This window comes from Erythrolamprus reginae, chromosome 2, assembly GCF_031021105.1.
Source record: "Erythrolamprus reginae isolate rEryReg1 chromosome 2, rEryReg1.hap1, whole genome shotgun sequence".
In the NCBI taxonomy this organism is placed as follows: Eukaryota; Metazoa; Chordata; class Lepidosauria; order Squamata; family Dipsadidae; genus Erythrolamprus; species Erythrolamprus reginae.
This window is the reverse complement of record NC_091951.1, coordinates 139,480,080-139,496,845: the sequence shown is the minus strand read 5'-3', so window position 1 is coordinate 139,496,845 and position 16,766 is coordinate 139,480,080. Positions and strand designations below refer to the sequence as shown.

Genomic DNA, 16,766 nt, shown 5'->3' with positions numbered 1-16,766 from the left:
GACTCACAAGGCCTTATACATTGGGATACAGATATGTGGGCATAAAAGCTGATTAATAATAATATTAACATTAACAATAACAATAACAACAACAACAATAATAAGATTTGTATGCCGCCCCTCTCCGAAGACTCGGGGCAGCTCACAACACAATACACAAACAAATCCAATATTAAAAAACAGATTAAAACCCTTATCATAAAAATTAATCACACGACCCAAGCAAACCGTACATGAATCATAGTAGCTAAGGAGAATATCAACTTCCCCAAGCCTGGTGACATAGGTGGGTTTTTAGGAGCTTGCAAAAGGCAAGGAGGGTGGGGGCAGTTCTAATCTCTGGGGTGAGTTGATTCCAGAGGGCTGGGGCCACCACAGAGAAGGCTTTTCACCTCGGTCCCACCAGACGGCATTGCTTAGTCAACGGGACCCGGAGAAGGCCATCTCTGTGGGACGTAACCAGTTGCTGGAATTCATGCGGCAGAAGGCGGTCCCGAAGGTATTTTGGTCCGATGCCATGCAGGGCTTTATAGGTCATAACCAACACTTTGAATTATGACCAGAAACTGATCGGTAGCCAATGCAGGCTGCGGAGTGTTGTATAGAAGCAATAATGGGAGCCTAGCCTTAAAAAAACCTACTTCCTGAACATAGGGGAAGTGAGAATGTATAAGAGGTGTGCAAATTCCTTGGAGCTTGTGTCTAGTTAGAACTTTAAAGCTCTGAGAAAGGAAACTGATTTCATATTGATATTAAATATCATTCAATCTTTGCAGCACTCGCTTTTTGGCCAGAGCATATAATTGTACAGAAGAGAATTTACTATTCTCATATCTGACATATCAACATCCTCCAAAGATATTTTTCTGCCTCCCCTGGGGCCCAATGTTATAAAGTGTTCTGGAGAGAATTTCACAGAACATCTGGAGCTGCTGATAATAATGGTTCTATTATCGTTCCAACATTGCCTTTCGATTTAGGTAATGAAATATTGTTTACAATTTTGATCAGCATTGATCTGCAACTGAAGAATATTCCACTCTTCAAACCTGTAAAGATATGATGGATAAATTCCAAGTTCTGCCTCTCTAATTCATTTTACCAGCAGTTGGCTCCTGACAAGATAAAATCTGTTGATTTAAGAACACATGTTGTACTTGGACACTATATTGCTTGACGCTTGTCAGTACTTTGACATAGAACCAAGATTTGGTACTTCCTTCACGACTGAATGGCTAAAACAACAATATTTTTTTTTACTAAATTTGTAAAAATTAGTTTGAACAAGTAAACATATTTTTATAGCTAAACCAAAATCTAATGGTACAGAAATTGTGGCTCCTAATACCAAAATTCCCTAGAAAAGAAACAGACTACTGCAAAATATAGCAATTTTATTTTATTTATTTATTTATTCAATTTTTATGCCGCCCTTCTCCTTAGACTCAGGGCGGCTTACAACATGTTAGCAATAGCACTTTTTAACAGAGCCAGCATATTGCCCCCACAATCCGGGTCCTCATTTTACCCACCTCGGAAGGATGGAAGGCTGAGTCAACCTTGAGCCGGTGATGAGATTTGAACCGCTGACCTTCAGATCTACAGTCAGCTTTAGTGGCCTGCAGTACAGTATTCTACCTGCTGCGCCACCCCGGCTCACATAGCACTTAGCAATAGCACATAGACTTATAAATTGCTCCACAGTATTTTATAGCACTCACTGATGGTTTACAAATGTCAGTATATTATCCCCAACTTTCTGGGTCCTCATTTTACTGGCTTTGGAAGGATGGAAGGCTGAGTCAACCTTGAGTCGTAAGGATCAAACTCCTGTCTGTGGGCACACTCAGTCTATAATACTGCATTCTAACCACTGCCCCACCACACAACTACAATGTATATATTACATTATAATTGATGATATAATGTTAAGCAAGTCATGGGGGACTCTTAGCACTAATATACTAGAAACAGATCTGTCCCTTTTCTGGTATTTTCAGGTGCTCCAATAGTACACTCATAATCATAGTTCCCTCTAAGCTGAGCAGTGAGCAATCGCTCACTTAAAAATCATCATCAACTCAAGAGTTTTCCAAACCTGCCCAGAAGCCGAGAGGGAAAGAGTGAGAGGGAAGGAGAGAGAGAGGAAGAGAGAAAGAGAGAGAAACAGATAGAAAAAAGAGAGGAAGAAAAAGAAAAAGAATGGGAGTAAGGAAGAGAGAAAGAAAATCAAAATCTAGTTTGAAACTAGCTCAACTATTTAAGTGGCATTTTGATATTGATAGAGTTGCCCTATTATGAGCTCACTGTTATAGACACACAGTACAGTATTTTATTTTGAAATTCTCTGAGGCAAAACAGGGTGGGGTTTTTATTTGTTTGTTTGTTTGTTTATTTGTTTGTTTGTTTATTTATTTATTTATTTATTATTTCTGTGCCGCCCAGTCCCGAAGGGACTGCCGCTCAGACACTATACTTTTCTGCCCACCCCCAAAAAAATTAGAGGGAACACTGCTCATATAGTACACTATTATAACTGAGTCTATCAACATTCTCACTGTTTTTTCTCTCTATTTACACCTTCACTAGAAAATTGTGTCTTTACATAATGTGTGTCTGAATTTCAATATGATCATTTATGCCTTGAGTGAGAACTCTGGATTGATTTGTTCAATGATTCATTTGTTATGACTGTCCATAATATTCTCACAAGTCTTCTGCAGCTCCAAAGTTCAAAAGTGGCAATAGCAACAGCAGTACTTTACAGCCCTCTCTAAGCAATTTACAGAGTTAGCATATTGCCCCCAGCAATCTGGGTCCTGATTTTACCAATCTCAAAAGGATGGAAGGCTGAGTAAACCACCTGCTTCCAATTTTTGCTTCCATCGAGTGTTACAGAGAATGCCATGATTCTATCTTGATAGGTATAGACACAACCACTATTTGGATATTTTTAAGGCCTTCATATCAAGTGCTATTTTGTGGCATAATTGCTGCTTGCTTGTTCCTTTACTGTTGATGGTTGATTCTAAAAATCAGAAGCTGGCCACCACTTTGATATCTTCATTATCAGTCCTAAGGTTGATTATTCTATCTGCTGTCCTTAGTTCTTCTTTAAATTCAATCTTAGTCCCATTTTTTGGTGTGCTCCTTGGTTTTTGTTATTAAATCCCTTATTAAATCTCTAACTATCAGAGTTGATCAGTGATTAATAACCAGCTATCATAATTGAACAATTTATTGATGCTTCTTCCTCCATTTGTCACACTCACCTTCTTCCTATTCAGCTCCTCTTGATATATATTCAGCATGTTGTAGGTTGAATAAATAAGGAGAGAGCATACAGCCTTGTCACACTCCTTCGCCAACCTGGAGCCAGCCAGTTTCATAAAGTTTTGTCTATACTGTGGTTTCCTGACTTGTATATAACTTTTTCATGATGACAATGAGATTCCCATTTTTATGAACATTTTCTACAGCTTGAGGCATTCAACATAGCCAAAGGCATTCCTATAATCAATGAAGTACATGCTAAATTATTTCTGATATTTTGGGCTATCTCAATTACCTATTGTGTGCATCAGCATAAATGTCTAATGTTCCTGGGCCTTTTCTAAAGCCAGCTTGAACATCTGGCATCTCTTTTTCCATATAGTGGTCTAATCTGCATTGGATGATGCTAAGCATTATTTGTGCAAGCAAGTGAAATTAAGGTTACTGTACAATATATTGCACACACTGTTAAGCCTCCTTTTTTGGTATTAGTACGTAGATTGACTTCTTCCAATCTGTTGGCCACTATGTCATTCTCCAAATATGCTGACATACTTTAGTTAGAGCTTTTGCTGATTCTTCTTCTGTGGGTATTCTATCAGTCCCTGTAACCTTCAGACTTGGTAGTCAAAAGCATGCTGATCTAACTTCATATTCTACTTCTTGAGATTCTTATAAGTAAAGAATATTTTCTAAGGAATCTTGGCTGTTGACAAGTTACTGTACAGTATTTCAGTACACTCATATCTTTGTTTAATCTCCTTTGAATCTGTTGCTATCCATTGGTATTTTTAGCATACTAATTAGAGGTTGGAACTACTTCTGAATTCAGAGATCTTTTGAAAGACATTCCTTGTTTTTCCATATCTGTTTCCATTTTCAGTGTCTTTACCCATGTTGTTGAAATCCTGCTTCTTGTCTCTAATAATAATAAGTCTCCGTAACCTTTTGTTATTTTTTTTCCCTGAGATTTTGGTCTTTCTTGGCTTTAGCTTTTCTTCTTGGCAATTTCCATGGTTGTTTTGACTCCTTTTTTAACTTTCTTCTGTTTCTTCATTTCTGGCAGTCTCTTTTCACATTAATCCTTAAAGAAGTCATTCTTTAAATTCTTTCCGCTGTTCCTTTCATTTTCTATCAATTAGGTTCAGTACCTCAAAACAATTCCTAATTTATCCTTGAAAATGATGGGTGTATTTCAAGATCATCTTGTATAAATTAACTACTAGTTTTCTTTTTCCTTAGTTTAACTTGGAATTTACATATGAGCAGTTTGGGAACTGTTCCACAGTCAGCACCTGGCCGTGTCTTTAATGCTGTAATTGAATTACTTCATTTAGCAACAACATAAATCAATTTGATTTCCATATATTCCACCTAGTAATGTTAATGTATTGAGGTATTGTTTGAATTAGCTATGAAGAATTCATTGGGAGTGGCAGAAATTTATAAGCTGGTCTCCTGCTTCATTTTAGCTTCCTAAGTCATACAACGCAATTGTGTTTTCCTTTTTCATATTGGAATCTTTGGAACTCCAGTCTCCAATCACAAGAGGCATATTTTACTTGCATCTTCTGTCAGTTTCAAGTGGAATGTGATCATAAAATACAGCAACTTCCTCTTCTTCTGCATTGGCAGCTGGTACATAAATTTGAATGATCACCCATATTAAAGGGTTATACACAGCAGCTCATCAATATTATTTGGTTATTGATTGCACTGTAGCAATGTACTGTTCTTACTATACTTTTTCATAACTATAAAAGCAGTGCCGTTCCTTCTGTGTTTTTCATGTCCTGAATGCTTAACAGTCTGATCTGATTAAAGATGTACAATTTCAGTCCATCTCAATTCTCTAATGTCTAACATGTCGATTTGTAGTCGTGTCACTTAATCTTTTATTCTGTTGAACTTTCCCATGTTCTTGCTTCTTCCATTCCATGTTCTTTTAGTAATTCTGCCTTTGTAGCTTTGGATTTTATTTTCCTGAAGGGCAAAATCAGCAATTAGACATCCTACAGGCTTTAAATCTAGCCATGTCAAAACATCATTAGTACTCTGAAAGATTCTGAGCTCTTCAATAACATATGGAGTGCCGTCTGACCTGAGGGCAGTAGTGGGTTCTAAAACCGTTTATTACCAGTTCGCGTGTGACGCTAATGTGCATGCGCAAAAGCATCCTGGGCAAGTAGGCGGAGCCTCCTGCTGCCGGTGCTACCGCTTCTTAGAACTGGGTTGAACCGGGAGCAACTCACAGCTGCCTGAGTGGCATATCACCCAGCACTGTACTGTCAATCACTTTATATTTTCCATTCCATGTGGTTTTCTTGGTAAAAACGCAGGAGTGGTTTCCCATTGCTTTGTCTTGTGTAATATGAATTGCTGCCTTAGCATTGTCACTAAAGCAATCATTTGCTTCCTCGCTTAGTGACTGCCTCACAGGGCTGTCTTAACACATGGGCCTGAAGGGCACTTGCCCCTAGACACCCATGAGCATAGGGGCCCCATATTAATCTGTGTAGGTTAACCCTCCAATGTACCTTGTTGTATCATATAATTGCAGCAACGTATTTATCACATTTTACTGCATTTTTAAAATTAATACTAATATGCAAATATAGGTTTAATTTTATTGACCATTTACCTTTTTATTCCTGTGAGTTGTTGTCATAGGGGGCCCAGGAAACTACCCAAGGCCCATAATGCTGTTAAGATGGCCTTCATACAGTTTGCAGTTACAACTGTGATAAAAAAAGTAACTTTGCAGCCAACCCTTCCATTTATAACCTTCAGAGATCTGTAAAGGAAAAGAAAGCAAAAACAAGATTAAGTCTATCAGGAAAGACTTAATGAACTCAATCTGTATAGTCTGGAGGACAGAAGGAAAAGTGGGGACATGATCGAAACATTTAAATATGTTAAAGGGTTAAATAAGGTCCAGGAGGGAAGTGTTTTTAATAGGAAAGTGAACACAAGAACAAGGGGACACAATCTGAAGTTAGTTGGGGGAAAGATCAAAAGCAACATGAGAAAATATTATTTTGCTGAACGAGTAGTAGATCCTTGGAACAAACTTCCAGCAGACGTGGTTGATAAATCCACAGTAACTGAATTTAAACATGCCTGGGATAAACATATATCCATCCTAAGATTACATACAGGAAATAGTATAAGGGCAGACTAGATGGACCATGAGATCTTTTTCTACCGTCAGTCTTCTATGTTTCTATGTTTCTAAGATTGGAAGCATAGGCATGTTTTCACTTAACAACTGCCTCACTTGCTAACTGAATTTGCAGTTCCAATTGTGAGTGCCCATTGAGGATGACTTTTATATCACCTGATTCCAATATCCTTGCTGCTGAATATAGCTGTCTTCTTGCTTTAGCTGTGCAGGTGGAATGACTGTTATTCTTTGGTAGTCCCTGCTGGGAATGTATACTCTTGGCATACAGTTCTGGTGTTCTTTGATTATCCTTCCCAGAAACATACAATGAGGATGTACCACGGGATTTTAATAATACCTTTTTTAAATGTAAAATGCTGCAGTTGCAGATTGCTTCTCTCCTTGATTAGTTTCTATCCATTAATTCTTATCCTACCTTTTGGTGCTTTGTAAAATAGATTCACCCCCTTGTTTTTGTGGTACCCTTCAAATACTGAAACTGCTATCATGTCACCCCTCTTCCTTCTTTTCATTAAATTACCCAATTCCTGCAACCGTTCTTCATATGTTTTAGCCTCCAGTTCCCTAATTATATTTGTGGTTTTTCTCTGCACTCTTTCTAGAGTCCCAAAATCTTTTTTATATTATATTTTTATATGACCAAAACTGAATACAATATTACCCCAAAGCATTATAAAGTGGTACTAACACTTCATGTGATCTTGATTTTATTTCTTTGTTAATACAGTCTAATATGTTGGCTTTTTTGGCAGCTGCAGCACACACATTATTTTAAGTACATTGTTCTTTATGTTTAAAATAGAAACAAGTTCCCTTCAATCCAATTCAGAGGAAGAAAGATTTTAATACAGTATTATCAAATGCACAATACCTCTTTTCTTGAGTGCGGTTTAGAAAACGCAAAATATGCTCTCACCCCTTATAGTGAAATTATTCAAGCAAAACCAAGCATCACTAAATAATTTGATTTGTATAGGAAAATGTGTGGACATGCTTAATTTCAAATCTGTTGTTATTTATTTTAAACTGCTTTACTGCAAAAATGATTATATCAAATTGTTTGTGTTCAAGATTAAATAGCGTGGGTTAGAAATCCCATGCTAATCCAAAATCACCCCCATGAAGGCACACAAGCTGGGTGAGTTTATCTGCTGTGAAGGCTGCATTGCTTTGAAATTACATGATTGTAAATTATACAAAACCCTCGATATTTTGTGCTGCCAGCTTGTAATGTTACTTTTTCTCTCCTGCAGATGAGGTCAGCCTTTCTCACGGTATCATATCTATCACAACTCAGAAGAAAGAAGCCTGGTAAGTGTTTGCATTTATACGTTATAGCATTTTAACATTCAGTGGACCAGTTTAGTTTTCATTTGCATTGGAACATTAAGATTAATTTAATGTCATGCAAAATAAAATATATAACCTCACCCTTTTGTGAAAATTCCATAGCCTCTCTTTGAATTGAGGCATAATCAAGCCAGATACATATACAGTTTAGATCAATGCATAGCATGCATCATGTGTACTATCTGAGGATTGATTTGAAGTACATTTATTTGAGAATTGTAAAAAAGTATAATATTGTGGAAGATTGCCAGAATAAAAATGAGTATGGTTAGAGTTGGTGTAATATCACCTTTAAGTAGTATGTTGCTTCATATTTTAACATGACTTGCTGCTATATTAATAATGTAGAAGGAGTATGTGAAACTAAACAATAGTTTCAGTCTCCCCCATTATTAACTTTGGCAAATAGCAACTATTCTGGCTGAGACTACTGGGGTTATTTTGGCAAATAGCAATGGCACTTAAACTTACATACCACTTCACTGTGCTTTACAGCCCTCTCTAAGTGGTTTACATATTCCCCGCAGTAGCCTGGATCCTCATTTTACTGACTTTGGAAGGATGGAAAGCTGAGTCAACCTTGAGCTTGGTGAGATTCAAACTGCCAAATTGCAGTCAGCTAGCAATCAGCAGAAGAAGCCTGCAGTACTGCATTCTAACCACTGTGCCAGCATAGCTCATATCCAAAGGCCAAGATTTCTGCATCCCTTTTCTATATGTTCAGAAAATGATATGTACACATACTCTCTCATGTGGACATAGTTCCCTCTAAGCTGAGCAGTGAGCAATCGCTCACTTAAAAATCATCATCAACTCAGAGTTTTCCAAACCTGCCCAGAAGCCGAGAGGGAAAGAGTGAGAGGGAAGGAGAGAGAGGGGAAGAGAGGAAGAGAGAGAAACAGAAAAAAGAGAGGAAGAAAAAGAGAGAAAAAAAAGAATGGGAGTAAGGAAGAGAGAAAGAAAATCAAAATCTAGTTTGAAACTAGCTCAACTATTTAAGTGGCATTTTGATATTGATAGAGTTGCCCTATTATGAGCTCACTGTTATAGACACACAGTACAGTATTTTATTTGGATTCTCTGAGGCAAAACAGGGTGGGTTTTTTGTTTGTTTGTTTGTTTGTTTGTTTATTTATTATTTCTGTGCCACCCAGTCCTGAAGGGACTGCCGCTCAGACACTATACTTTTCTGCCCACCCCCCAAAAAATTAGAGGGAACGCTGCATGTGGACATATGTGCTATATATATATATTGTATATTAACATGATAAAAGTTTGCTGATGTGTAGTTTTGTGCAAGTTTGTCTTTTATTCTAGAAAGCAAATAATGCTTTTTCACCTTGTGTTGAAACAATCTGCCATCCAAAAGTGAACAAGGAGTCTTAAAACAAATGGATGCAATGGTGAAAATTTAAAGAAGAAAAAGCTTTCCAATATTGAATGAGAAAGCAGTTGCCAAAATGCCAGAAAATATGTGAACCAATTTTCATGCATGTTAAATACGCACAAAAGTCTCCTATTAACTTTTTTGTGTTTTTCAAAGTTGTCGTGTGAGTTGCCTTGATTCAATAATTGCTGCTTTATGATGTGCTATTTCACCCAATGGAAGGTTGCAAACAGACAGTAGAGTTTTCATAATATAAAGATATTTCCTTGGGGATTGTTATTATTTCTTTTTAAACTGGCATTGGATTTATAGCAATTATGCATTAATAGTCACATAGACTAATAATAATAAAAATTGTCTCAATGTATAGTTTTTAATTGACATGCCTTGACTGTTCTTTTCAGCAACAAGACAGAAGACTGTTTAAAATTTAAGAAAGGCTGCTGTAAAGCAGATCCTAACAGATCCGTGGAACAAAGAAGCACGAATGTCTTGTGGGATTGTTCTATGCTGGAGACAATGGGTAGTGTCTCCAGGGAAGAAAGCACTTTAGAAAAATTTTCTGGTTTGAAGGATTCAGTGAACTCTAAGGAAGCTGAATGGAGAAATCCTTGTAACCCAAAGGAATTCACTTCTGCAATGGAATCCAAACTCATAACAATGCTGCAAGTGAATACTAAGGATTTAGGAAAGGAAACAGAGCACTTACACTCTCAGGCTTCCCCACCACTTGTTGGAGTACAGACTGTTAGTGAAGATGAAAGATACCATAGCAGTGAACCAAAGCGTGTAGATACCTCCAACAAAGAACACTTGAACAAAAGTCAAGCGTTGGAGAAAGAAGGCTTTCACAGATTGGATTGGATTTCTGGGCACAGAGAAAAGCATGGGCTACTCCCCAAAAACATGAGTAAATCACCAGATGTAGCAACAAACCTGTCTGTTAAGAGACAGTCTGCACGAGAAGCTTCTTTGTTGGCGTTGCCAGTATTTAGGAAAATGCTAAATCCCCACTTAAACAAAGCAAATAGTGTAGAGTGTGTATTCTCTCCCTGGAAGGGACAGGCTGTGGATTCTGATATAGATGAAATAAGTTCTGCTAATCCAACTGACTGGGCATTAGAGAAATCAGGACTTCAGACAGCTATGGATCTTGTTGTGCACAAACATGGTTGGACTGTTACTGACAAAGACACTATGGAACATGTTCCCCTGAGGTCTGTGGAATCACCTTCCTGTAGCACTTTTGATGAAACAAGACCTTACATGTGCAATGTCCTTTTGGAGGAGCAAGAAAAAGATGATGTTGGTCAAGAAGGGGATCCAACTGTTTACACATGCATTGAGTGTAGCATCTATTTTAAGATGAAAGAGCATTTGATGGATCATATGCTTCAGCATAACAGAGGATTGGATCAGGACAAAGAAGACACTAGAGGTCTGGATCAGTTGACCTGTAATGAATGTGGATGGGTATTTGGGGACATTGAATCTCTAGACCAGCACAGGAGGCTTCATCAGCAATCAAGAGAAAAGATCATTGAAGAAATTCAGAAGCTTAACGAATTATCAGATGAAGGGAGAGATGCCAAGCTACAATGCCCAAAATGTGTGTTTGGAACCAATTCTTCAAAAGTGTTTGTTCGGCATGCAAAAATGCATGTTAGGGAGAGGAAAAATCAAGGTTTGAAGAATGTGTTTGGCAGTTCTGCTTGCAATGAACCACAGAATAGCTCTATGCACAATGTGCATAAACATTTCAGGCCAAATGAACGTATATCTGAAGTTGCACACAAAGCTCACGGTAGGAGTAAAAAGCTTAGCATTTGCACGCTTTGCAGCTTCCCTGCACCAGATAAAAAGATTTTAAAAGAACACATGAAGTATGCTCATTCCCACCTGCCATGGAACATAGAGACTTTGGAAGCAGATATGAACCAACCTGGGACTAGTAGGGATGACTACAGCCCTAGCAAGTCAGGGCGATTTTTGGAAAGTGATTATTCGAGCAGAACAGACAGGCCCTTTCCACAGTACCACTGTGAAACTATGCCCCACTACAACTCTTTCCTTGAGTCCACAGCAGGTCACCCCAAACCTCATAAAACTAACGGCACTAGTATAAAGGAAATCCCAATGCCAGGATTTCGGGCTAGGAAACGAGCTCCCTATAACTCCTCACAGACTGTTTTGGCAATGTCCACTCTTACCTCATCAAAAGCTTATTCTCCATATGCCTTGAACCAAATGAGAAATAAAAGCACAACTCTGGCACTTGAGACTGTGAGAGAGAATATCCAAACCCATTCAGGTGGATTGGAGGAACAACCGTGCAAATGGATATCAATAGACAATATTAGGACAACTGAAGAAGAATTCCCTTTCATGACAGAAATAGAATTAGCACAGAGGAGATACTTTCAACCTTTTGTTATTCCTCAATCTGCCTTGGAACTCAAAAGGACTTTTGCAGGCACTTTGAAGGCAATGGATTGTACAACTTTATCCATAGGACAGCAACAGCAGTTACATCAAATGGTTCCTATTGTTCTTGTTGAGGGAATTAATATTTATCCCCCGAAAAGGAAGAAGACGAAGATGAAGAATCGGAGAAAAAATTTGTCGCCTGCAAGACACTTTGAAATGGAGGAATCTCTGCCCTTAGATTTATTTCTGTTAGATTCCTCTCTGGAAGGATCTTTTGAACTGGATGATCTTCTGAGCACAGATTCCACAATGCTGAAAAATGAGGAGAGAAAATGCCCGTATTGTCCTGACAGATTCCACAATGGGATTGGTCTAGCCAATCATGTGCGAGGCCACCTAAACAGGGTGGGTGTGAGTTACAATGTCCGTCACTTCATCTCTGCAGAAGAAGTGAAAGCTATTGAGCAAAAATTTTCCTTCCAAAAGAAGAAGAAAAAAGGTAGTATGTATTCAATTTGTATTTTTTTCCAATATTTGTATATTTTTTTTTTCAAAATTTCCTTGAAGGTAAGCATGTATGCTTTCCAATTTTCTTTCCTGAAATTTTTTTTTTACAATACCTTTGTAATAACTGGATATTATTACGTTATGATCTAATGGAAGTTTTCTGAAGTATAAATGGTCTCCCGGTTTTATTGTATGACACTGATTATTATTTTGTTTTTCATAGTTGCAAACTTTGATCCAAGTACGTTCAGTTTAATGAGATGTGAATTCTGTGGAGCTGGCTTTGACACACGCGCAGGGTTATCCAGCCATGCCAGGGCCCACCTGCGGGATTTTGGCATCACTAACTGGGAGCTTACCATTTCACCAATTAATATCTTGAAGGAGCTACTAGCCAATTCATCTGAACACCCCGTGTTGCAGTATGTGATGGAAACAGACCCCTCATCTCCAAGTCAAGAAAGAGAGATGCTTGGGTTCGGGCCTTGCAGAACCACCCTCCCCATATCTGATTACAGCATTTCACAATCAACTTTCCCCCCTTTCCCTTCTTCTTGGGGAGATGAGACCATGCAGGCTTTCAGTCATGGTAAGCACCTTTTAAACGGTAAACCGGAAACGGTGCCAATATAATTTAAATATTCTGCCTTCTGTAGTTTCCTTGATAACAGCATGACATAAATGGTGGTGTTTGCTGAAAATGTATGGATAAGATGAAGTGCGGTGGTCTTTACAGGTCCATTGAAGAAGGCCATTGAGAGCTGATTTATAACTGGCGGCATCTGTTTTCACTAGTATGACATGATTGAGGGAAAAAAGGGGCAAATGACAAAATTGCAATACAACATTGCGAACAAGAAGTACTACAATGTGTAGCTTACCTTGTGACATCACAAAATACTAGTCTGTTAAACAGGCTTCTGGCTAATTTCAGCTTTACTAATTTTCATTTTCTCTACAGCATTTGATTATCAATCCTAATGTAAGCCTGTACCTTGCTTTAGAGTTAGACTTTTTTGGGGTATATTTTTTTTAAAAAATTTCTCCACACCTTACAGAAATACAAATTCACATACCTTCAAATTTCAATACAATACATTATAATATAATATCAATTGCCAAATTCTCAATTAAAATTCTTAATTATTTATCTATTTTGTCTCAGTAAACATCATTTGTCTTGTGCTACCTCCTTTTCTAATTTTGTCATCCAAATTTCAAAGATTGTTTTCTGTTCTCATTTGGGTTCAAAATGCTATTAGCTATCGAAATTTCTCTTGGCTATTTGCATTTTTTTACTAAATCTATGCCATAGTGCTTCAATCCACTTCTTATATTCTTACTTATCTCATTCATGTTTTTAACCCTCATTTTAATATAACTGCCCTTTAAGAGGAAAATTCTAAATTTATCAAATATCAATTATCATGCCTTAAATCTAATTATAACAATAGCAGTACAGGGGAAAAAGCAAAAATTATTATTAAAAATTTAAGTTGCATTACCTTTTTTCTGTGCTTAAACATTATATCATTTCTTTCATTTTGCAAATATATTATTTCAAATATAGCAAATAATAATTATAATATAACATTTTTTCTATTTATTTTTCACTGAAAGTATCTTTCATTGTCAACCAGTATAATAATCTTCTCTAATATATTTATTTTCACTGTTAATCTCAGTATAATAATTTCCCGTAATCTATGTTTTTCACTGTCATTCCCAGTGTAATAATCTTCCCTAATCTATATCTTCCACTGTCAAACCTAGTGTAATAATCTTTCCTAGTCTACATATTTTCACTGTCATTCCCAATGTAATAATCTTCCCTAATTGATTTCACTTTCAATCCCAGTTTAATAATCTTCCTTAATCTATGTATCTTCCCTAATCTATGTATCTTCCCTATTCTATATACTGTATCTTCCACTGTCAAACTCAGTGTAATAATATTCCCTAATTTATTTATATTCACTGTTATTCCCAGTGTAATAACCTTCCCTACTCTATATACTGTATCTTTCACTGTCATGCCCAGTGTAACAACATTCCCTAATCTGTTTTTCACTAATCATCTCAGTGTAACAAGTCAGTCGAGATGACGGACTCATCTTAGTCCTGTTGTGTGGGAGGAGTTTGATCTGGTAACACCTGATGAAGTGGACAAGGCCATCGGAGCTGTGAGCTCTGCCACCTATTTGTTGGACCCGTGTCCCTCCTGGCTGATTTTGGCCAGCAAGGAAATGACACGGAGCTGGCCCCAGGAGATTTCAATGATTGAGGGAGGGGTCCTTTCTGTCTCCCTACAAGGAGGCACTTGTGCACCCCCTTCTCAAGAAGCCTTCCCTGGACCCAGCTATATTAATAACTATTGTCCTGTCTCCAACCTTCCCTTTATGGGGAAGGTTTTGAGGTGGTGTCACTCTAGCTCCAACAATCCTTGGATGAAGCCGATTATCTAGGCCCTCAACAGTCAGAATTGAGGTCTGGCTACAGCACATAAGCTGCTTTGGTCACACTGATGTATGACCTCTGGCGGCCCGAGATAGGGGTTTATCCTCTATCCTGGTGCTACTTGACCTCTCAATGGTTTTCAATACCATTGACCATGGTATCCTTCTACACCAGCCAGAGGGGTTAGGAGTGGGAGGCAGTTTTATGGTGGTTCGCCTCCTACTCTCTGGTCGGTTGCAGTCAGTGTTAGCAGGGGATCAGAGCTCGACTCCGAGGTCCCTCCCTTGTGGGGTTCCTCAGGGGTTGGTCCTCTCCCCCCTGCTGTTTAATATCTATATGAAACCGCTGGATGAGATCATTTGAGGACACGGGGTGAGTTACCATCAGTATACTGATGATACTGGAGGACAGAAGGAAAAGGGGGGACATGATCGAAACATTTAAATATATTAAAGGGTTAAATAAGGTCCAGGAGGGAAGTGTTTTTAATAGGAAAGTGAACACAAGAACAAGGGCACACAATCTGAAGTTAGTTGGGGGAAAGATCAAAAGCAACATGAGAAAATATTATTTTACTGAAAGAGTAGTAGATCCTTGGAACAAACTTCCAGCAGACGTGGTAGATAAATCCACAGTAACTGAATTTAAACATGCCTGGGATAAACATATATCCATCCTAAGATAAAATACAGAAAATAGTATAAGGGCAGACTAGATGGACCATGAGGTCTTTTTCTGACGTCAGACTTCTATGTTTCTATGATACTCAGCTATATATCTCCACCCCATATCCACTCAGTGAAGTAGTGGAAATAATGTGCAGGTATCTGGAGGCTGTTAGGGTCTGGATGGGTGCTAAAAGACTCAAACTCAGCCCTGACAAGATGGAGTGGCTGTGGGTTCTGCCTCCATCCATTATCCTGGGGGGGGGGGGAATCTTACCCCCTCAGAGAGGGTCCACAACTTGGGCATCCTTCTTGATCCACACCTGACTCTGGAACATCATTTGTCGGTTGTCCATCCATTGTCCCCCCTGGGGGACGACCTCTGAACCCCTCAGAGAGGTTCCGCAATTTGGGCATCCTCCTTGATCCACAGCTGACTCTGGAACATCATTTGTCAGCTGTGGCGAGGGGGGCATTTGCCCAGGTTTGCCTGTGCACCAGTTGCGGCCCCATCTGGACAGGGAGTCTCTACTCACAGTCACTCATGCCCTTATCACCTTGAGGTTCGACTACTGCAATAATCTCTATATGGGACTACCTTTAAAGGGTGTTCAGAAACTACAAATTGTGCAGAATGCAGCTGCGTCAGCAGTCATGGGATTACCCAGACATGTCCACATCTCTCCAACACTTCGTGGTCTGCACTGGCTGCCATTTGGTTTCCAGACTCAAGTCAAAGTTTTGGTTATGACCTATAAAGCTCTACATGGCATGGGACCAGATTATTTACAGGACCGCCTCCTGCCGCATAGAATCCCAGCGACCGGTTAGGTCCCACAGAATTGGCCTTCTACAGGTCCCATCAACTAGACAATGTCACTTGGTGGGACCTAGGGGAAGAGCTTTCTCTTTGGGAGCCCTGACCCTCTGGAATCAGCTCCCCCTAGAGATTTGTACTGCCCCCCCTTCACCTTTCATAACGAGTCTAAAGACTCACCTATGCCGCCAAGCTTGGTGTTGTTAGATTCTGCCCCCTGGCCAATGAAAGTATAGTAGGTTTGTTGATTGAATGGATATGTGTGTATTTTAATTGGTTCTTTAGTTTTTAGATCTAACTTTTAATTTTAATTAATTGAATCTCAATGTATATTGTCTTTTTTATATGTTGTAAGCGTTGAATCCTCGGAGAGGGGCGACATATAAATCCAATAAAACTAAAATAAACTAATAATCTTCCCTCATCTATTTGTTTTCACCGTAATTCCCAAAATAATAATCTTCTCCATTGACTCTGGAAGGAGAGTCCATCATGGGTTGTTAACCAATCCTATTGGTAGAGACTGAGTTAATTTAAATAATTAATTAACTGGCACCGCCCCCTTAGCAGCCCCCATGAGCCAGTTTTAAAAACTCAGTCTAAGTGTAGGGACGTTTGAGTTTTTCTTCTGAGTTACTTAAGCATATATTGTTTAATAAAATCTGTACCTTTTTAATGTTTTTTTCTCTTGTGTTTCTG

General features: G+C 38.5%; 1 protein-coding gene across 13 annotated transcripts in view; it reads left to right on the top strand.

Moving 5' to 3' along the window:
• WIZ (WIZ zinc finger) overlaps positions 1–16,766 on the top strand; it is a 78,337-nt gene that overhangs the window by 32,331 nt on the left and 29,240 nt on the right. For 11 of the 13 annotated variants that reach the window (XM_070739659.1, XM_070739660.1, XM_070739661.1 and 8 more), the window contains exons 2-4: positions 7,711–7,768; positions 9,599–12,123; positions 12,352–12,717. In XM_070739659.1, the coding sequence (XP_070595760.1) occupies positions 9,702–12,123; positions 12,352–12,717 (2,788 nt within the window). In that variant the 5' untranslated portion in view covers positions 7,711–7,768; positions 9,599–9,701. The remainder of the gene's footprint in view (positions 1–7,710; positions 7,769–9,598; positions 12,124–12,351; positions 12,718–16,766) is intronic. The other 2 variants (XM_070739665.1, XM_070739656.1) reach the window with 1 other exon arrangement.